The sequence below is a fragment of the Impatiens glandulifera genome, chromosome 3 (assembly GCF_907164915.1).
Source record: "Impatiens glandulifera chromosome 3, dImpGla2.1, whole genome shotgun sequence".
Classification (NCBI taxonomy): Eukaryota; Viridiplantae; Streptophyta; class Magnoliopsida; order Ericales; family Balsaminaceae; genus Impatiens; species Impatiens glandulifera.
Window position 1 is genome coordinate 22,208,892 of NC_061864.1, and position 21,189 is coordinate 22,230,080.

Consider the following 21,189-nt stretch of genomic DNA (forward strand, 5'->3'; position numbering starts at 1 on the left):
TAGCATATATGAAACTGAAGAGACACTCATTTTTTGCCACTCTTCTTGAGCCCAGCACCTCCAAATGAACCCTTTTGTTGAGCCTTAGCTTTAAGCTCCTTCAGTGCCTGCAAGAAAATAGTTCAACACAAACTAAGACTCATAATACTCTTTCTTTTCAAAATCAAATATGTAATCACCCCCAAAAACAATACCCACCTTCTCCTCATCTTTCTTCTTCTGGATGTGAGCCAAATCATCCTGTAACAAAATATGGGTATCCAATGATCAAATACAAAATTAGGGTTTTGGAATCTTAAAGAAAAACTTGAACGATTAAAAAGTCTTTCTTTCTTGGATGTATGTGATTGATTTAACATCAAAGAACCTCTATGCATATCCAAACATGAGATACAAACTAGGATCTATATCTATAACTATAACCCTAAAACAAGATCTATTCATGAAGGATGTGATTAGGGATCAAGATAAGAGAAACCCACATGCTAGAATCCAATATATATTAAAGACAACAAACATACCTCGTCGTATTCCTTCTTATCAACCTTGGGTTGCTTCAAAGGCTTTGCTTTTCCACCTGCGATGAGAAATCTATGTCGGTTTGGTCCATGGTGAAATCGAGAAAGAAGATATGGAAGAAGAATTACCTTGCTTCGACATGGTTGTTGATTCTTGATTAGGGTTCGCTGTGAAGGCGAAAAGAAAGTTGGAATTTTGATGGCCCTAATCTGAATGAAGAAAAAGAGAGAATGGGGTTTGCCTTTTAATCTCAAGGCGGCAGCAGGGACTTCGCTCCTAAACTTGCTCTCCACTGGTGTATTTGCTAATTTACTTTTATGCCCTCCTAGATTCGGGTATATATATTTTAATTTTACTAAAAAAACATTTATTAGTTATTGAAAGCCAATAACCTATTGAATGTTATATTATATTATTGATATAATATAATATATTATAATAATATTTTATAGATATATTTAAAAATATATTATAATATATTGTATTATTATAAAAATATAATATATTTTAAAAGTCTCCATTTTTAAATTAATAATTATATAAATTAGATTTATTTTTAAAATAATTATATACAAATTATATTTTAAAATTTAAAATAATTAATATATATATTATTAAATATTATTTATAATATATCTAATATTTATAAAAATAAATAATATAAATTATAAAATATAATTTGTATATAATTAAATTATTAGCGGTTAAATCCTAATAATATAGGTTAATCGAAAACAGAACCGATTAACTAATAAACCGGTAAACTATCGGTTCGGTTTTCGATTTTACAGTTATTTTTTTACGATTCTACGACAAAAAAAAAGTGGGCCGAACTTAGCCCGGCCGCCGGCTTCTATTTAATATATAACTAGACATAATTTATAAATAAAAATATTTAATCCTAACTCTTCTTTTCTTCTTTTTATCTTTTTTTTCATTTTTTTTTTTACAATTTAGTCTAGATTTAATTGTTTGATATGTCCAATCTTCTTTATCTTTTTAAATTTATTCTTTATGTAATAATAAGATATTGTTGGGTTTTTTAAATGAGAAGAATATTAGGTACGAAGAATTAAATAATATTTGAGCTCATAGGGTTGGCCTAGAGAGGTTTTGTCCTTACAATTTTGATCAAAATGTATTTTAATGTCCTATTTCTATAGGAGAATATATTGAATTGAATATTATTTTAAAAAAAATAAAATTCTTTTATTAGTGGAATAAATATTATTGACCATATTATATTCATAAATATTAAATATTTTTTTTATAACAAAATAATAATTATTAATACAAATAAGGAGTTATATATTAAAAAAAATTATAAATAATATCAAATACAATTGATAAAATTACAAAAATTAAAAATTTAATATAGAATACCTAATAATTATATAATTTTTTTTAGAGTGACTTCAAAATGGACTCATTTGAGTTCAGTAACAAACATAGAAACAGAGAAAGTCAAAAAAAATCAATATTTTGAAAATTATCCTTACCCGAATATTGGTAACAACATTGAAAAGAAAATCATATTAAGTGATAATTAACCCTATATATAAATTTAACCCAAAATATTATATATATATATATATATATATATATATATTACCTACCAAAACATTTATTTATATCTAATCTTTTAAAAATGATAATTTAATATTAATTGTCTTATAGTTTTGACTAAGTGTGAAAAATGATATATAAGAGAGCAAATGTCACAGTTACAATTATCACTTAGAACGTTTTAAATTGAAGTGTAGACTATATTTTCAATATTTAAAAATAATAATAACAGTGTCTAATGTTTTTTTTTTTGTAAAACACGGGGTTTCGCACCACGCAGGTTAAACAAATATCACACAAACACAACTAACTAAACCTATCAAATGTGGCGCCTATAACCTCAAACAAAGAATAATCTTAGAACGCTGAGGCAGTTAAACTAGAAGATAGGATGTCTTAATGGTTTTTATGATAAACTACATCTACATCCTCTTAGTTTCAATTCAACCCAAGCAAAACACATCGACTAATGTATGTCGTGGAGATTGGTTGATATTAAATGTTGGCAAATTGGATCCGACAACCATGATATGATAATAAAAGATAATTAAATATTTTAACCCTAATGAAAATGACACCCTCTAAAATTGGGACAAATATTATTCTTTTTATATGTCCTAAGCATTTAGGAAACCCTTATGAACCTTATCTGCATGAATGAACTTAGACTAAGGTTAGTTTAGGGAAAATGACAGTTAAAGTGTTGATAAAGAATAAAGAGTTTTAAGGGAATGAGAAGTATAAATACGTGCTTTAAAACCCTAAGAAAAAGGTGATTTTTTTTTTAATTTGTTATAATTATTTGTCAAATTTGAGTGAGAATGTCATACTTATTTGTTTGGATCATACTTTTATTTTGTGAAATATAAATTATTTGAATGATATTTTTATTTTAGTTTCTATAGAATTACATTATCTTAATCCTCAAATTTATCAACAAGTCAAGATGGCCGAGTTGGTCTAAGGCGCCAGTTTCAGGTACTGGTCCGAAAGGGCATGGGTTCAAATCCCATTCTTGACATAATTTTTTTTCTTTAACTTTAATTTTTCATTCTCGACATAAATAATGCATTTTAATGGGCATATTTGAAAGTAGATATATAGACCTACAAATTTAGAACCAAACATGATTGATGAAATATTTTTGTATTACTTTTTTTTTTTTTTGTAACATAAGTTCCTATTAATTCTTGTAATGATTTCTTGGTGCATAAGTTAAAGAGACAATAGTGATCACATGAGACACGGCAAGCATGACAGCTGCTAATTAAGCCATCCAATAGTCACGTGACACTGCATGATGCTTTGATAAAAAGCCAATGTGTTTTCTTCTTTTTTTTTTCATTTAAAGAATGATTTAATTCCCTAAAATTTGGGCATTTAAGCTTAATAACCCATCATTGTTTCATATTTATTACATTAAAAACAAATTTTGTTTCAAAACCTTAATGAGCAGCTATACAAAGGTATATAGTATGTACTTTGTTTTCGTGATAATTTTAACAAACAAACACAACCTAGAGTCTTAGGTTGGAGAAGATTTCCCGTGCAAGATTTGATTTACTAACTTGTTTGGTTTTGTGTTATTAAAAATATATATTATTTTTACTAATATTAATATTGTGATTTAGCATATGTTTTTGTCAAATATAAACGGTTAGTTTTGATATATAATATAGTGGTATATAATATATATATTATCTTATAACACAATACCCTCCTCAAACTTATGATAGAAAAAAATTGGACAACTTGAGATTGAAGACGAGATTGTAAAATATTAATGTTATGTTTTTCAAGTTTGAAAAACTTTTGTGTTAAAATCTATTTAATTGCATAATAACAGTGTTGATAGATAAACCATCTAAGAAGGTAAAATCTCACAGGCATTAACTCCTAAAGTGAAACAACAATTGAAAAACTCTTAAATTACTCGTGATTGTTGAAATTCATCCAATTAGTATGTTGAATGATAAACTAACGAAAATATAGAATCACATGGGTGTTGAATGTTGGGTTGAAACAACAACTGAAAAAACTTTGATGTTATTCGTGAGTGTTATCAAACGATAGAATGATAATGTGTTGATTAAATAACAATAAAAAAAAATCTCATATGATTAGATTAAGACAAACAAAAATATTGTCAATTGTCTATTATAGTAAAACGACAAAATAAATATTTAAAAAATATAATAACAAATGATTAATTTAGAAGAAAATATAGTATTATAATTAGGGGTGACAATTTAGGTAGGTTTCAGGTTGACGGGTTCGGATTGACATGTTAATGGGTTGAACGATTCTAACCTAAACTTGACATGTTTAGTAATTCGGGTCAAAATAACATTAACCTGACTTGTTTATTTGTGATTGATCTGAACTTGACTCGTTTGACCCGTTTAACCCGATTTAACTAACTCAACTCGAACCAAACCCGATGTAATTAATTCATATTTCTCTATTTCAAATTAAAATGACATCAATACATAATAAAAATGAAGTTAAATCACTGTTTTTTAAAAAAATTACAAAAGAAAACGAGTGAGTGAATAAGAAAAAATAACACAAAACTCAACCAAACAAACTTGTAAACGGGTTATCAGGTCTACTTTAGATCATGTGTGGTCGACCCGATTATGGTCCGTTTATTAATCAGGTTAAACAGGTCTACCTGATTTTGACCTGAACAAATAAAATACATAACTCTTACGTAACGTTTTCGTGTTTGATTTGGATCGAATTTTCGTGTCGTGTCCAAAATTATCGACCTTAATATAATAATATTATGATAATAAATGAACGTAAATAAAATATTGAAAAAAGATTATCCATTCATGCCGTTAATATGGTAGGCTAGATTTGCATAGGCTAAATATAACCTATACTCTAGATTAGATTCTTTTCCTAGTAATTCCATAATTATCCTTTTTCTCATTAAGAAAATAACTAACCAAGGGATAATTTAGTAAAATGATTTGTTTTACAGCATCTTCCTCATAAGGCCATGACCCTTATTTGTACAAAGATTCTCCATTCCTTTCCTTCCTTGATTCTCTCTCTCTATATCTCTGGCTTTTCTCTCTCTATATATATCTCTGGCTTTTGCTCCATTAATAGCTTGCATCTTAAGCTTTATTTAACAATTACAATTTCGAATAATCCCTCCATATTGGTCCTACACACCAATATCATCATCTTCTCTTGCGTAAGCTTCTTGAATCATCCTTGATCATCATCAAACATATTCCCTTTGATCTTCATTGGTGTTTCTGTTGTAAATTTACACGTTCCTCATTCCGGAAAATCCTATATTCTTTCTTATCTTCTTGAAATCTGAATCCTCGTCGTCTAGATATTGTTGTTTGTATGCATTTAAGCTCAATATACTTAGGAATTGAACAAGAACAAGAACAAGAACATGTTTGACAGTCTGTTGAAGAGCAAGTTCTACGCGAAATGGTTAGATATATGAATCTAATCTAATCTGTTCTTTCTTTCTTTCTTTCTTTCTCATATATTGATTCATTCTATGTTTTGATTTGATATAGCAAATCGTCGACGAAGCAAATGAAGACAAGAATCAACATTATAATTCGGAAACGAAATACAATGCTCAAGTATCTAAGAAACGACATCGCCGATCTTCTCAGAGATGGCCTTGATATCAATGCCTATAACAGGGTACATACATATTGACAAACCCTGATTAATCCATTCTTCATAGAAATGCACTTACATTTTGTTTATTTTCAATTGAACAGACTGAAGGTCTCCTTGTTGAGCTGAATCTATCAGCATGTTATGAATATGTGGAGAAGTTCTGCGACTGCATTTCCGATCATCTTGCTCTGATGAACAATCAAAGGTACAAAACCCAACTCAGTGGATTTGGATTTCAAATGTTAATTCATTCTCATAATTACTATGTTGGTTGGTTCATCAGAGAATGCCTAGATGAATGTAGAGAAGCAGTCTCCTCATGTATCTTTGCAGCAGCAAGATTTGCAGATTTGCCTGAATTGCGTGATCTTAGAAGTCTATTCACTGAAAAATATGCTTCTTCATTGGATGCTCATGTCAACAAAGAGGTGATAATCAAATCTCATTAATACTGTTTTTACTTTTGAGAAATATGTATGAACTTTTGAGAAAAATGCATGTAGTTTATGGAGAAGATGAAAGCAATTAAACCCACAAAGGATATGAAGCTTCAATTACTGGAAGATATAGCAATGGAATATGGTTTAAAGTGGGATTGCAAATCATTGGAGCAGAAACTATATTTTGAAAAGGTAATTAACCATTGTAAATGGCCTTGTTTTTAGAACTCAAATAACTCTAACTTTTAGCTACATATGATTGATTTATTATCAGGTTCAAAAGGATGGTATTATGAAGGATGCAACAAATTTGAAAAATAATAATGGTTCATCATGGGATAATGTAAGAGAAGCAATGAATATGAAAACAGACACTATTGGAAAGACATTTGTTAAAGAAACAGAGACAGGACATGTTCATCCTAATCTACCAGATTATGATGCTTTTGTGAAAAGGTTTGCAGCTCTTAGAAAAGGGAAATAGCTACACAAAAAAATGTTGTTTTTTTCTCCTTTTCATCTTCCAAGTTCTAACACAAGTGGGTGTTTTATAATTCCTGTTTGGTAAGGGTCTTGTACATATAAGTGGAGATTATTTGCCTTTAAAAAACAAATTGTACTGAATATCATATGAATTTGTAACTAAATTTGTTTCTATTTTTTTTTATGTGAAATGTTTATAAGAAAATTGAACAAGTTAATTATTGCATTGATATGAGATTCTAATTTATTTATGTTACCTTATAATGTCCATGGTGTGAAGAAAGAAACTCATAAATTGCGAACATTTAATAATGTTGTGTAATAATTAACAAAAAAAAAAAAATTAAACATAAAATATTTAATTATTATTCATTTTATCAACATAATTTAAATGAAATAATAATGAGTATTCAAATATTTGAATCTCTCCACATTTAAATATTCATAAATGACAATCACAATTAAATATTTAATTTGTATCAAATGAGATTCAAACTATTATCTTATTTGTGATTTTTGAATTGCATCAATAACTTTATGTATAAATATATTAATTATCTAATAAATAATAGGTGGCATGATCTTAGGGCTGCCTTGGGTCAGCAAAGGATCTGTTATCCCCTCTGTTCAGCATGGTCGTAAATACATTACCAACCATTTTGATATGTATAAAAAAACATTGTGATATTTTATTTTATGGAGCATTTTTACCTCGGTCATTTTTTATGTATCTCAATGATTGTAGGTGCGATAATTTACTTCATGAGCGAGGTCCCCAGTTCAAGTCCAGGATGTCCCAAGTAAAAGAATAGAAGAAACATCTTACTTGCTCATTTGGCTCAAGAGATATAACTTTGGCGTGATGATTTTAGTATTTATTTCTCAAGATTTGGTCTCTTCTTATAGAGAGGAGCAAAACGATCATATTTATTATATATATATTGACCGTTTTGCCCTCTCCATGTGAAGGACTCGTAACAAGGATCATTTCTATCCTGAGATCTTCTTCCGATAAAATAAAATAAAAAAATACCCTACCAAGATTTTTGAACTTTAAACCATAAACATTAGAATATATTACTTGTTAGTTACAATACAAAATTATTATAGGTTCAATATCATAAAATATAAAAAAAATTAATAATAATAATTTTCTTCCAATTAGGGCACCCCAAACTATATGGTGTGGGGACTGCTGTTTAAGTAATATTCAAAATAATAGCAAATCACTCCTAACAATCATATATGAAAGATAACATATGTTTAATAAGAAGTGTCTTTGGCAATAAGAGAAACTGCAACAATAACTCCATTTTTGTTTAGTAGAGTTCCCATGTGAGAATAAAATCACAAGTAAAAACAACATAGGAGACTTGACTTGTTTGTTATGCTTGCTCATTTAGGAAGATCCTTTGGAAAAAACAGTTATAACCGCGACATCGTTACATTCCTGTGGGTGGCTCGTTAGCTTGTTCCCCTTCTCGATCATAGCTTTTCCCACGCGTTATCCTGTTTATGTTATTTTCTTAAATGTACCATTCTTCTCTTTATGAAACTATTACTAGGCTTTAGAAATTTTCATGTTACAAAAATAACTGAAATAGAGATGGAACACATATATAGATAGTAGCCACAAGCTATTTTATACAAAGTTCTTCATTCAAGTACAAGAGTATAACAAGAACAAAAGAAATTTTAAATCAATCAGAAAGAAAACAATGAACAAACAAATAAGGTGGTGTATTCGTGTTAACTTTCTAAATTCAAAAGAAAGAATCATCGTACGATAAAAGATGAAATGTTAGATTAAAGAAAGGCCACAAATGACAATGACCAAATAGAAACTGCAATCTATGAACAATCCTCTTACAGTCTGATACAAGACAAGACCCATCTCCAAAATCCTCAAAGCACCATCCAAATTTTCATGTTCCTGTGAAACCTTTTTCTTATCTTCAACCTCTTCATGTCCTCTCCTTTGTTTCTCCAACAATTGTATCAGAATAATAGTTACATCAATCAGCATTAAGATATAAAGAGGCTTTGAAGCAATGGTGCTTCTCGATCTGACCACAACATGACGAGGAAGATTGATGTTGGAGAATACTATAAGAACAGCTATTGCAACAGAAGTGATAACTCGAGTATTCTCAGATTCTATTATAGATGCATTTATTTCTTTGAATGTAAAACTACCAAAGTAATTCATGCTTGAATGAAGATTCGCATCAATTGATGATTGTTTAGGTACTTTCTCAGGAGATAGTAATGGTTGATTTTCATCTCTTTCTTCATCTTCTTCAAATGGGTTTCGTTTGGATTTCAGAGTCGTGCCACATTTTCGGAGTTCAGATTCCACTTTATTATTATTATTATTACCTAGGGTTTCAAATTTCAATCATATTATTGTTTTCAAATCTCAAAATCATAATAAGAAGATTACGACGTACCTTGATGGAGATGCGATTGGAATTGTTGTTGTTCGAAGAAGGAAGCAGGGGAGGATTGCGTGTGAGAATGTAAGGATCGGGGAGATGAATATGGAGAATTGGGAGATAGATTTGAAATTCGGCCGGTGATGAGGGCCAATCGATCGGCTTCTCTACCTAAGATTCTTTTCCGACGAGCTTCTCTTCCGCTTTCCGGCGACATCGCCTCCTCCGGTGGTTTTGCTTCCATTTCTATGGATCTCTATTCTTTCTCAAATCTGATCAGAATGTGGTAAACGGAAGAAAATGGAAGTTCCAATTGATCATAATATTCCACGTGTTAACCGATCAATTCAAACAAACAAACAATCAATCAATTGTGATGTCTTTGACTTTTAAAAACAAATATTATTATTTTGGTCAATACTTTTATCAATAGAAGAAATGATTTTGTGAAAAAAATATAACGAAAGAATAAAAAAATCAAGAGAGAAATAAAATAAATTAAGCCTAAAATAATAATTATAAATTATGAAAAAGTCATGTTCGGAAAATTTAATGGAACGTGTACTAAAAATCAAGTTTATGTGAGTATTTTTTTGTTTTGATGTACGTTTAAGGTATTTTTGTTGCCTTGTTTTTATTTTCAAATATTACCAACCATTTTTCTTAAATGGCGGGTTTTTTTTTAGTATGATTTTTCTCTCTCGTACACAAATAATATGTTAAGTTAGAATTTTGGTATTAAGTTAAATGCTTCCCCAAAAAAAATTGATTATAGGAGCCAAAAACCATTGAAATTCTATTTTTATGCATAGGAAAATGAAACTTCGACCAATATACTATTTATTGACTATAATTCATGAACCTAGTTACCATAGAACCTATAGTGAATATGTATAAAAATTGGACAAACCGTATACATTAATTTTTTGTTCTTATATTACATCAAATTAAAATGGACAATGAAATGTTAACTTTTGATAATATTATTTTATTAGATTCAAATTAAAATGTACAATGGAATTTTAACATTTGATAGCTTATCTACTTATTCACTTTTGGATATAACTTTTATCAATTCAAATTAAAATCATAAAATGTACTATTATTTGGATATTCTTCTCAATATATTATTTTATCAAACTTAAAATATTTTAATTTTGGTAGCTTCTCTACTTATTCACTTTATAATATATTTATTTATTTATTGTTTCTAATTATTTATTTCTCTCCTTAAATTTCTTTAACCATAATCGTGTACTTATCTCAATCTATTAACTATTGGAATATATTTATTGAATACGAGTTGTGTAGTTCTCTATGAAGAAATTTAATACTATTTTGAATAATTTAATGAGAGGAATTAGTAACATCATTGCAATAAATACTTAACAAGACACTCTCTTTATTAAATAGTTGTAGGTTGTACCAAATTGAGAAGCAATAGAAGATGGAATTGAGAATGAAAGAATGAATGATTTGTTACTATATTACTAGTTAGAAAAATGTTATTTTTTCAAATTGCGTCGTCACGTCGTTACCTTTAAAATTCCTTCTCCTAATCGTTTCTCAAAAACATAGATTGATGACGAAAAATTGAATTTTGAAAAAAATAAATAAATATATAACAAAGTTGATGGATCTCTTTAATATTTCCACAAGAAGTATCTTTATATAAATTGGCATGATACAATTCTTTGAAACTGCCATTGATTTCAGCAAAGAAGACGAAGAACAACTTTCTGTGCATTTTCTAACTAATCCTTTTGTCTGAATCATCACCAAGAAAAGCTCCAATCGTAACAATGGAGACTTCTTTTCTTTCTCAATCTTCCTTTTATCACATTCACTTCTCTTCATTATTACGCTCACCATCTTCTTCTTCTTCTTCTTCTTTCAATTATACTTTGCTTTCTGTTTCCTTCAATCCTCTCCCTACAAATCTATCCAACCGTCACAAGAAAATCTCCATACATCTTTTCCACGACGAAGAAGACTTTGATTCCACCATGCTTATGCGATCTTCCATTATTCCACTCTTCAAGTTCAACTCTAAATCGCTTCACCGCTTAACATCAGGTATGTAATTGTAAACCCTATGTATTCGATCCGATCGATTTCTTCATGAATCTTATCAAATGAATAGATGAAAGTACTGCTTCCGTTCTAATGAATTTGATTTCCTTGTTCATTTTGTTTACAATTGCAGCAGATCATATAAGAAAAGTAAAGGTAGGATTGGATTTGATTTGATTACATTATCCTAATATGCCGCTTGAAGTATATTATTTCTAAGATAACTGTTTGTTTAAATGCGCAGCAAATGTTTGGATACGATGCTTTAAATTTAAGCTATTCCTTCCTTTCTATTCTAGTTGGCTTTGGAATACTTGGCTGTATTGCGTTTTACGTTCTATATACATTGACTAGAAAGTTGAGAGATGAGAACAGAGCAATCGTAGAATCTGTAAGAGTTCATTTGAGTTAGTAAACACCTTCAATCTGTATGATAACTGATATATGTTGATATTTCAGATGCAAACTGATTTGGATGAAACATATGCTTCCTTAGTTTCCATGGAAATGTATTTCGAGTTAAAGATGCTCAATGAGAAGGATGAGGAAAAGAAGGAGATCGCAAGAATAGGCAAAGAGAAACTCTATTTGATTGAGAAGATAAGGATGACAAAAACCATGTTAGCAAATCTTGGACGAAAACTGGCAAGGGAAAAACATTTGGTAGATGATCTTACTTATCAGTTAGAGAATTCTAAGAGTTCAGCCATTAGATTGCATCAAGAGAAGAAGGAATTGCGAGGGAAGTTGTATAGAGAAGCTTATTACTTTGAAGAACATAGAGAGACCATTATGCAGCTAAGGTTAATGATCAAAGATAAACGGAAAGTTATTTCAGATTGTCAGGTATTAATCCCTCAAAAGGAGTTCGATCTTGCTGAAATGAATACTTCCATTGAAGAAAAGTTAACCGAATTGAATTGTTGTCATCGAGAAGTGAAGAAACAGAAGGAAAAGCTCTTGAGGATCAATTCAGAGATGAAAAAATCAAATTCTTCTTTTACAAACTTGACTGCTGCTCAAATCATTTCTTTATCTTCTGAAAGAGACAATGCCATCAACCAATTTGACCATATTCAGAATCAATTCAAAGATCTCTTGTCATCCTCCAGAGTAAAAGAAGCTGCCCGCTCTGAGCTCCTTTCTGTAATTGACTGCGAAATAGTCCATCTCAAAGAACACATAATTCTCGCTTCCAATGAACTGACCAGAAACCAAATTCTACAATCCAATTTAGTCCAAGAAAGGGACGAACTGAGGAAAAAGATCTACAGAGAAACGGGTATTTCAAAGAATCTGCAATCTCGTCTCCAAACCATTGAGGAATCAAGATGCTCTGCTTTCAACATCGTTTCAAAGTTACAACACTCGAAAACTCTACTCGCGAAACTAAAGAAGGAGCTTTTAAATACCCGGGCAGAGTTTGCTTATTCCAAGGAGTCCCTAGAGAAGGAACTGAACGAGGTGAATTCACATTTGTCTACAACGAAAGCCAAGATTGACAAAACCGGGCTTCAACTAACAGCAACTGCAGAAGTGGTTGATTTTCAGGGGAAATTGACGAACATGGGTCAGACAATTGAGGAAGAAAAGAATCGTGGAGAGGTTTTGAAGACGGAAATAAGGGAGTTGGAAAGGAAAACGTTGGAAGAGAGAAAACCGCGAGAAACAGTTGAGAAACAGTTGGTGGTGGCTAGAAAGGCTTTGGAGGGGATGAAGAAGAACATGTTGTTGCTTACAGAAGAAGTGCCTTTAGTTAATTTGCGAGTTGATGGGTTGAGAAATGAGATAAAGGAGATAGTTTGTTTGATTGAGGAGGAAAAGGATTTGTGGAATAAAGCTAAGGTGGAATTGGAGTATGTTAATGGGGTTGTTGATAGGCTTAGGAAGGATGAAAATGAATTGAAGAAAGTAAATGAGATATTGGAAAGGGAATTGTCATATGCAAAAGGAGAAATATTGCGGGAGAGAAATGATATTAATTAGAGTCAAATCCTATTCAAAAGGTGAAACAAGTAAACAACCCTTTTTGATCTAGAAAATCACTTTACCATAATGTTCTTTGTTTGATTAATCCATTCAAATCAAATATTTTGAATTAAGAGATAAATATCTTGAGTTCCATTTTGCATAAAAAAAAAGAATAACATCTTATATTAAAGTTCAAGGGTTAAATTAAAAGTTATGCAATGGGATAGAAATAGTTTCATAACTAAATCAAAATAAATATATAAATAAAATTGATGAGAAAATGAGAAATATTCGTTCTATTAGGAAACACTCTTGAGTAGGATGACAATTGAGTGGATCGAAACGGGGTATGTGTTTATCATCCCGGTATCATGCTAAAGATTTTTTTTAATATCATCTTATTCGATTTTAGGGAATTTAACTATTATATCATCTAAAAAAACATATTTCTTTGATAAAATTATATGTGTTTTTTAATATTTATTATATTATATTAAAAAAATATATTATTATAAAAAAAAAATTCTTATAATATATAAAAAAAATAAATAAATATATGGTTAATTTTTTTAAGAAAAATATATAGTTGAATTTATATATTAGTATTCAAGGAAAAAAACAAGTTGAATAAGGGTGTAGACACAAATACTATTCTGCTAATATTTAATTTGGATATTGGAAATTTGTGTGACAAATTATAATTGTGATCATTACTCTTGAGTTACTTTAGTACTTCAGTGTGATGTGAATTTACTTTATTAAAGTTTAAATTTTTTATTTGATATAAAATAATTTTTATTATTATTTATAAATATATATATATATATATATAAATTATTTTATGAAATATAAGAAAGATTATGGTGTTTTTTTTATGTTTTATTTGATATAAAGATTAATTTTTTTGATAAATATAACTTTTTTTTAATAAAAAAAATATAATAACAAATAAGTTTTTCTATAACTTTTTTTAAGTTAGGCATATTATAATATTCTATTTTAGACATTTTTATACAAATTGAATGATTTTTCTGATTAATATAAATTTTCATGCAATATGTTATTATTACGACGAATAGAGAGAAATTTTAATAGAGGTTTTTTATTTTTATTTTGAGAACTTTTTAGAAATAAATAAAATTCTTATTTATTATATTTGTTAAATAAAAAGTTTTATCTAAAATGTAGATAAATATTCTTTTTATTTTTTAGAAAACCAAACAATATTTTTTTTTTAAGTACGTTGTTTAATTAAGATACTAATATTCTAACGGGAAATTTGATTAAATAACCTCAAAGATGAGGTTATTTGATCTGGTGGTGGCTTACTAACTTTTTTGCGCTCGTGTTCTTTTTATTTTTTTTTGGACGATATTGTCTTTGTAGCGAAACGCTAAGTCCCTTAGCGTTTCGCTAAGTGGATTAGGGTTAGTATAAATACTCTAATATTTTCATTTTCTTAGTTTTCTTTCTCTCTCTTCTCCTGTTCTCTCTTTCACGGCGGTCGGCGACGGAGGTTGCAGGCGGCGGTTCAGTTCATATAGATCTATACAGATTTACAAGATCTAACATAATCCATTTATGTTTTTATCTATACATATTTACAAGATCTATATAGAACTAACCCTAAATCTATTTTGCATGCAGGTCTCCGATTTTAGGGTTTAGTGTATGCAGGTCTCCGATTCTAAGGATTTGAAGGTCGAGGAAGATGTTCATTTCAAAATCTAATTCGAGTTATGTTCATGTTTACATTTTCTTCATTTCAAAAATATTTTCATATTTCGTTCTGGTTCATATTTGGTCATATTTGTGGATTCTTATTTGTTATTTGGTTCATATTGGTTCATGTTTGAGCATTTCGTTAGGTTATTATTTGTTATTGGTTAATATTTGCAGAAAATCTTTGATTAGATCGTATTGGTTTCTGTTTCAGATCTTTTTAGCGTTTCGCTAAGTGCTTAGCGTTTCGCTAAGTGCTTAGCGCTAAATGCATTTCGCTAAATGCATTTCGCTAAGTGCATTTCGCTAAGTGCATTTCGCTAAGTGTATTTCGCTAAGTGTATTTCGCTAAGTGTATTTCTCTAAGTGCTTATTTATTTTATTTAATAAATAAATAATGTAATGCTTATTTATTTTGCTAATGATGTTTGAAGAATGAATATTGTGCTAATTTAAAATATATTTTAAATAATTTGGTGCAAAAATTTAGAAGAGATAAATCTAGGAAGTTATCGTCAAATATTCAAAGAAATTGGTGTAAATGGGGAATACTTAGAATGCATGTCAATGTTCACGATAGAACATATACTTAGGTTTATAAGACGATGTCACATGAAATGGGGTGACTTTATAACCCTTTGCAAGGAACTGAGGCGAATTAAAGGTTGGTCGATTTCTTGTCTTTCATTTACTCTCTCCAAAACTATAATCTTATTAGTTTTAGTTTGTTGATAATAAAAAAATGAACTTTTTTTCAGTGGCTTGTTTGAAAGGAGAACAAAGAGTACGAAGGCCATGGTGGGCACCTCCTTGTTTGGCGGTTGTTTTCGTCAAGTCTGCGAAGAGTAATCGGCAAACAAAGTTGTGTCGCTGAAGCTTGAACCTTAATAGATTTTGCTCTTTTCTATGTATGTAATAATATGTATGTATGTGTGTAATTCTCACTTGTTTCATTGCTTTAATCATCTAAAATTTATCTTTTGGTTCTTCAATGGAGAACTTATGTGAATTTCTTTCCTATTTTTATTAGCTTTTTTGGTTTTATGTTTGATTTTATCAGTGTTTTCCTATTTTAAATTCATGTATACAACTTTGTAATGAAAGGAGTGCATTATGATCAGAATATATATGATATATCTAACCAATAATAGTCTACTTTTTTTATATGAATCTTTATTGGACTCTTTCTTATGAATTATTATTTTCATCTTGATTATGATAAATGGGTAAATTTTTTAAAAAATTATGTTTGTCAAAAATTAAAGTATAAATTAAATTACACTTTAAAGTAATTTTTGCACCAAATTATTTAAAATATATTTTAAATTAGCACAATATTCATCCTTCAAACATCATTAGCAAAATAAATAAGCATTACATTACTTATTTATTAATCAAAATAAATAAGCACTTAGCGAAACGCTAAGCACTTAGCGAAATGCACTTAGAGAAATACACTTAGCGAAATGCACTTAACGAAATACATTTAGCGAAATACACTTAGCGAAATGCACTTAGCGAAATGCACTTAGCGAAATGCACTTAGCGAAACACACTTAGCGAAACACACTTAGCGAAATACACTTAGCGAAATGCACTTAGCGAAATGCACTTAGCGAAATGCACTTAGCGAAACGCTAAGCACTTAGCGAAACGCTAAGCACTTAGCGAAACGCTAAGCACTTAGCGAAACGCTAAGCACTTAGCGAAACGCTAAGTAGATCTGAAACGGAAACACATACGATCTAATTAGAGATTTTCTGCAAATATCAACCAATAACAAATAATAACCTAACGAAATGCTCAAACATGAACCAATATGAACCAAATAACAAATAAAAATCCACAAATATGACCAAATATGAACCAGAACGAAATATGAAAAGATTTTTGAAATGAAGAAAATGTAAACATGAACATAACTCGAATTAGATTTTGAAATGAACATCTTCCTCGACCTTAAAATCCTTAGAATCGGAGACCTGCATACACTAAACCCTAGAATCGGAGACCTGCATGCAAAATAGATTTAGGGTTAGTTTTATATAGATCTTGTAAATATGTATAGATAAAAACATAAATGGATTAGGTTAGATTTTGTAAATCTGTATAGATCTGTATGAACTGAACCGCCGCCTGCAACCTCAGTCGCCGTCGTCGCCGCCGGCCGCCGTGAAAGAGAGAACAGGAGAAGAGAGAGAAAAAAAAACTAAGGAAATGAAAATATTAGAGTATTTATACTAACCCTAATCCACTTAGCGAAACGCTAAGGGACTTAGCGTTTCGCTACAAGGACAATATCGTCCAAAAAAAATAAAAAGACAACGAGCGCAAAAAAAATTAGCAAGCCACCACCAGATCAAATAACCTCGTCTTTGAGGTTATTTAATCAAATTTCCCTATTCTAACAATTATACATGATTATGCTAGAATATAATTTTTTTTTATTAAAATCTTGTTTCTATTACAGACTATTCATTTTATTTATATACAAATTTATTTTAATGAAAATGATTTATAATATAAATAGTCTAATTAAATATTAATCTCGAATCTATATTATTTTTATTTAAGTATACAAACTATTATATATATATTGAGTGGTTTAGAGATAATGTCACATATTTTTAATTCAAAAATTTTAAGTTAGAGTTAAAATCATTGCATCTTACATTAAAAAAAATATATATCGTGAGATTGTAAATATAAATTTAAATAATTTTACTTTATATTTTTAAATATTAAATAACAGAACATTCAAATCATCCAATTCCCATTTCTCAAATTTGATAAAAAACACTGTGAATGGATTAAATTGCTATCATAAAAGTTGACCTAATTGACCATCTTGATTTTAATTTCACTTTTAGTAAATTATATTATTTAGTTTAATTTCAAAATTTTCTATTGTTTCTAGAATTAAAATTAAATTCTTGTAATTTTGTGAATTATATGAACATAATATTTGATTAATTTTGTAAAGAATTGTAAAAAGAATATTTTGATGATTAAAATATTTTGAATATTAATATTTATAAAGAAGTAATTCTATTTTAATTAATGTGATTTAAGTTTTTCAATTTTAATTTTAATATATATATATATATAATTATTGAATAAAGAGAGGGATAGTGACGCTGAAATCAATAACTCCCAAACAAAGAGGGATAACAATGAGTACTCGTATGTCTGATATTCATGGGTACCCGATAGTCATAGTCGGATTTGAGTATTTTAAATCGGATACGGGATCAGGGTCGGAATGGGGTATGGGAAAAGGTACCCGGTCGAGTACGGGATCGAGGATGAGTAGTGTGCGAAACCAAAACCTGCCCGATACCCGACTATATATAAAAAATAAAATGTTTTTTTAATAAAATTGAATGTGACATTTCAAATATAATCATAAATATTTTGTTCTTAATTATTCATACTCCACTCCAATATTATTTTATTTATATTTCCAAAAAAATTATTTCTCTCAACATCTTCAACTTTTGTTTAATAATAAAATGCATTTCCCACTCTAATCTCTTTATATTCAATATTAAAATTTTTCCTTCAACATTCATTCAATCTTTTTATTCACTTTAGCAACAACAAAATTATATATTTTTTTTTTCAGATGTACAACATAAATATACAGGTAAGTAATGTTTTTATTTATTTTTTAAACTTTTGATATTACTAATTTTATTATTAATTACAGTTATTTTTTTCTTCTTCAATCTGTACAATCTTTTAAGTTTTTATTTAGGTAATGGGACACCAGTTCGGAATTAGGTACCCTACGAATCGGAAATGAGAATATAAATAGAGATACTCATGGGGATCGGGTTTAGAGTCGGGTAGTAGAATGAAAATCGGATTCTACCCGACAGATAAAGTGTCTGACAAGAAAGGTACCCATTGTCATCCATACTAGTAACCCCCACCTGACCGCCGCGTGAAAAAAATAAAAAACTATGAAAAAAAATTATCATGTAAAAAGTTAGAGAGATAAAAGAATGTTCGAGACCATTCCATGTTCGGGAGTATTCTATCATGAACATTCAATGTTCGGGACCATTCTGTCCAGAATATGTCTTTCTCTCTCTAACTTTTTACATGATAAATTTTGTTTCCATGGTGGAAGGTCACCACCCCAACGCCGCTCTCTTTATCATTACTCATAATTATTATAATGATACATGTCGTAAAAATATGTCACTAATATTACGAAAAAAAAATTAACATTATAAAAGTGATAAGATTGACATAAATATATAATTGATGAATTTTTTTTATAATATTTTAAAATAAATTAAATTAGGTATATCAAAGCACGTAAACTTTTTATTAATAAAAAATGGTAAACCTTCTAATTAAATTTTGTAATGACTTACAAAATATTTACCAAATCGGTTTATAATTTCTTAAACAAAATATAAAAAGTTGTCAATTTTTATGTCATTTTCATAAATATATCTCAAAAATATTTACCAAATCGGTTTATAATTTCTTAAACAAAATATAAAAAGTTGTCAATTTTTATGTCATTTTCATAAATATATCTCAAAAACATTTAATCTTTATAAAAAAAACTTGTATTTAATAGAATAATATGACCGTATTTGTTATGACTTTTCAATTTAGACCTACAATATATATTAATTTCTAATAAAATATTAATAATATTAATTTTTTATTAATATGATAAAAGTTTTGTTAAGTATAAAAAATATTGCTTACCCCATCTGTCAAATTAATAATGAAATATGAGGAGTGATAGAGAGAAGGAATTTGGTGAGGAAATGACTTGGCATCACCTTCATTGGTTGGAAAATGTAAAAATGGGAAGAAAGAGATAAAGGAGAGAAATTATTTGATTTTTTCAGCGAATAAGATTATGCCAAGTCATTCTCTCGCCTAATCATTTCTCATAAAATATATATATATATATATATATTAAAATTCAAATAATTCTCTTTAATATAATAACCAACTTAAGTCAAAATAATTTTTAATTAACACTCTCAAATTTGCACACTACTTTACATATATAATCATCATAGTATTCCTTTCATCACTGTCCTTTCATATATATATATATAACTTATTTGAATATGCACCCACATACACATCACATTATTCATTCAAAAAAAAATTTGTATTCATATATTCTGTCATCACCGATCACTTCAATTGTCAACACTTTAACTATTAGATTAAAGATGATTTAATTTTATTTAGAATTTTATGTATATATATTTTTATGTAAACTTTTGACTAGCCTATTATTCGTATATTAATATTTTAGTTAAATGGTAAAACAAAATATAAATTATTATATATCATCTTAAATTATAATATAAAAATAAATCCAACAAACTGTATTTTTGTATCATGTCATTTCGATGTAAATTTATTTTATCGACATATTTTTATTTTATGATAACAACGTTAATGTTGCTTGTTCATTTTTTATTTTAAACATATAAAATGATCCAATTCAACCGGTCAAATTTTTGTGCCCACACAACATCCTCATTCTCCCATTTAAATATCTATAATATCATAAATAATAAATTAATTTATTATTTGATTTTTATTTTTTTTTTCTTTTTATCTTAAATAATTTTTCATATTAAATTCAAAATATAAATATTTATTAGTTTCTATTAATAATAGTTGTTCATTGTGATGCAATACCATATCTATAATTAAATATATATATATATATATATATATAACAATGTGATTTTTTTTTGGATTGGGAGAATCTAAATGCTATCTAGATCTGCTAAATAATGAGAAACATTTATATTATCAAAATCTTATTCTCCTTCATTTAAAATAGATCTCTCATTCTTGAACTTGCTCATTATATTAAACTTATATCATCTTCATAGTCAAACAAAATTATCAAAAGAAGTTAGCATATTATTATTAATCAACATGGATAAAATAGCTTGTCTTGTATTATTGTTAGTTTGTCTTGTATTATTGTTACTTCTTTTCATTTTGAGTAAGTTAATATATCTCTAATAAGGTTAAAAGATCATAATAAAATTTGTAATGAAATAATTTAGATTTTGTTGTTTTCGCAGAGGAGAATAGTGAAGTAACGCTAGTTGAGACAAATGTTTGCAAAACCCCAAGCAAAAATTTCAATGGCGCATGTTTTTTGCACTCAAATTGTAATGATCGTTGCAATAGAGAATTCTATTACGGAGGAAAATGTGACAGTTTTCTTCATCTCAAATGCACTTGTTACTATAATTGTTAGTCCCCATTTATTATTAATTTTTACTACTGCAGTAACATAATTCCACCAA

The 21,189-nt window shown here is 28.5% G+C and overlaps 2 protein-coding genes, 1 non-coding gene and 1 pseudogene across 3 annotated transcripts; 3 read left to right on the top strand and 1 right to left on the bottom strand.

Annotated features, from left to right (window-relative positions):
- The first annotated feature begins 3,025 nt into the window (after positions 1-3,025).
- On the top strand, positions 3,026-3,106 carry TRNAL-CAG. Its single transcript has one exon. It is a non-coding gene; the product is annotated as a tRNA-Leu (tRNA).
- Positions 3,107-5,248: 2,142 nt separating this feature from the next.
- LOC124932710 (IST1-like protein) lies at positions 5,249-6,698 on the top strand. The gene is made up of 6 exons (XM_047473375.1): positions 5,249-5,547; positions 5,637-5,769; positions 5,850-5,953; positions 6,032-6,176; positions 6,252-6,380; positions 6,463-6,698. The coding sequence occupies exons 1-6, from the start codon at positions 5,507-5,509 to the stop codon at positions 6,670-6,672; spliced, it is 762 nt and encodes a 253-aa protein (XP_047329331.1). The 5' UTR covers positions 5,249-5,506; the 3' UTR covers positions 6,673-6,698.
- A 1,597-nt stretch (positions 6,699-8,295) lies between these two features.
- LOC124931860 lies at positions 8,296-9,393 on the bottom strand. Its single transcript, XM_047472435.1, has 2 exons — positions 9,122-9,393; positions 8,296-9,050 (listed from the first exon to the last, which is right to left on the bottom strand). The coding sequence occupies exons 1-2, from the start codon at positions 9,348-9,350 to the stop codon at positions 8,473-8,475; spliced, it is 807 nt and encodes a 268-aa protein (XP_047328391.1). The 5' UTR covers positions 9,351-9,393; the 3' UTR covers positions 8,296-8,472.
- Positions 9,394-10,908: 1,515 nt separating this feature from the next.
- On the top strand, positions 10,909-13,189 carry LOC124929994 (annotated as a pseudogene).
- Positions 13,190-21,189: the final 8,000 nt, after the last annotated feature.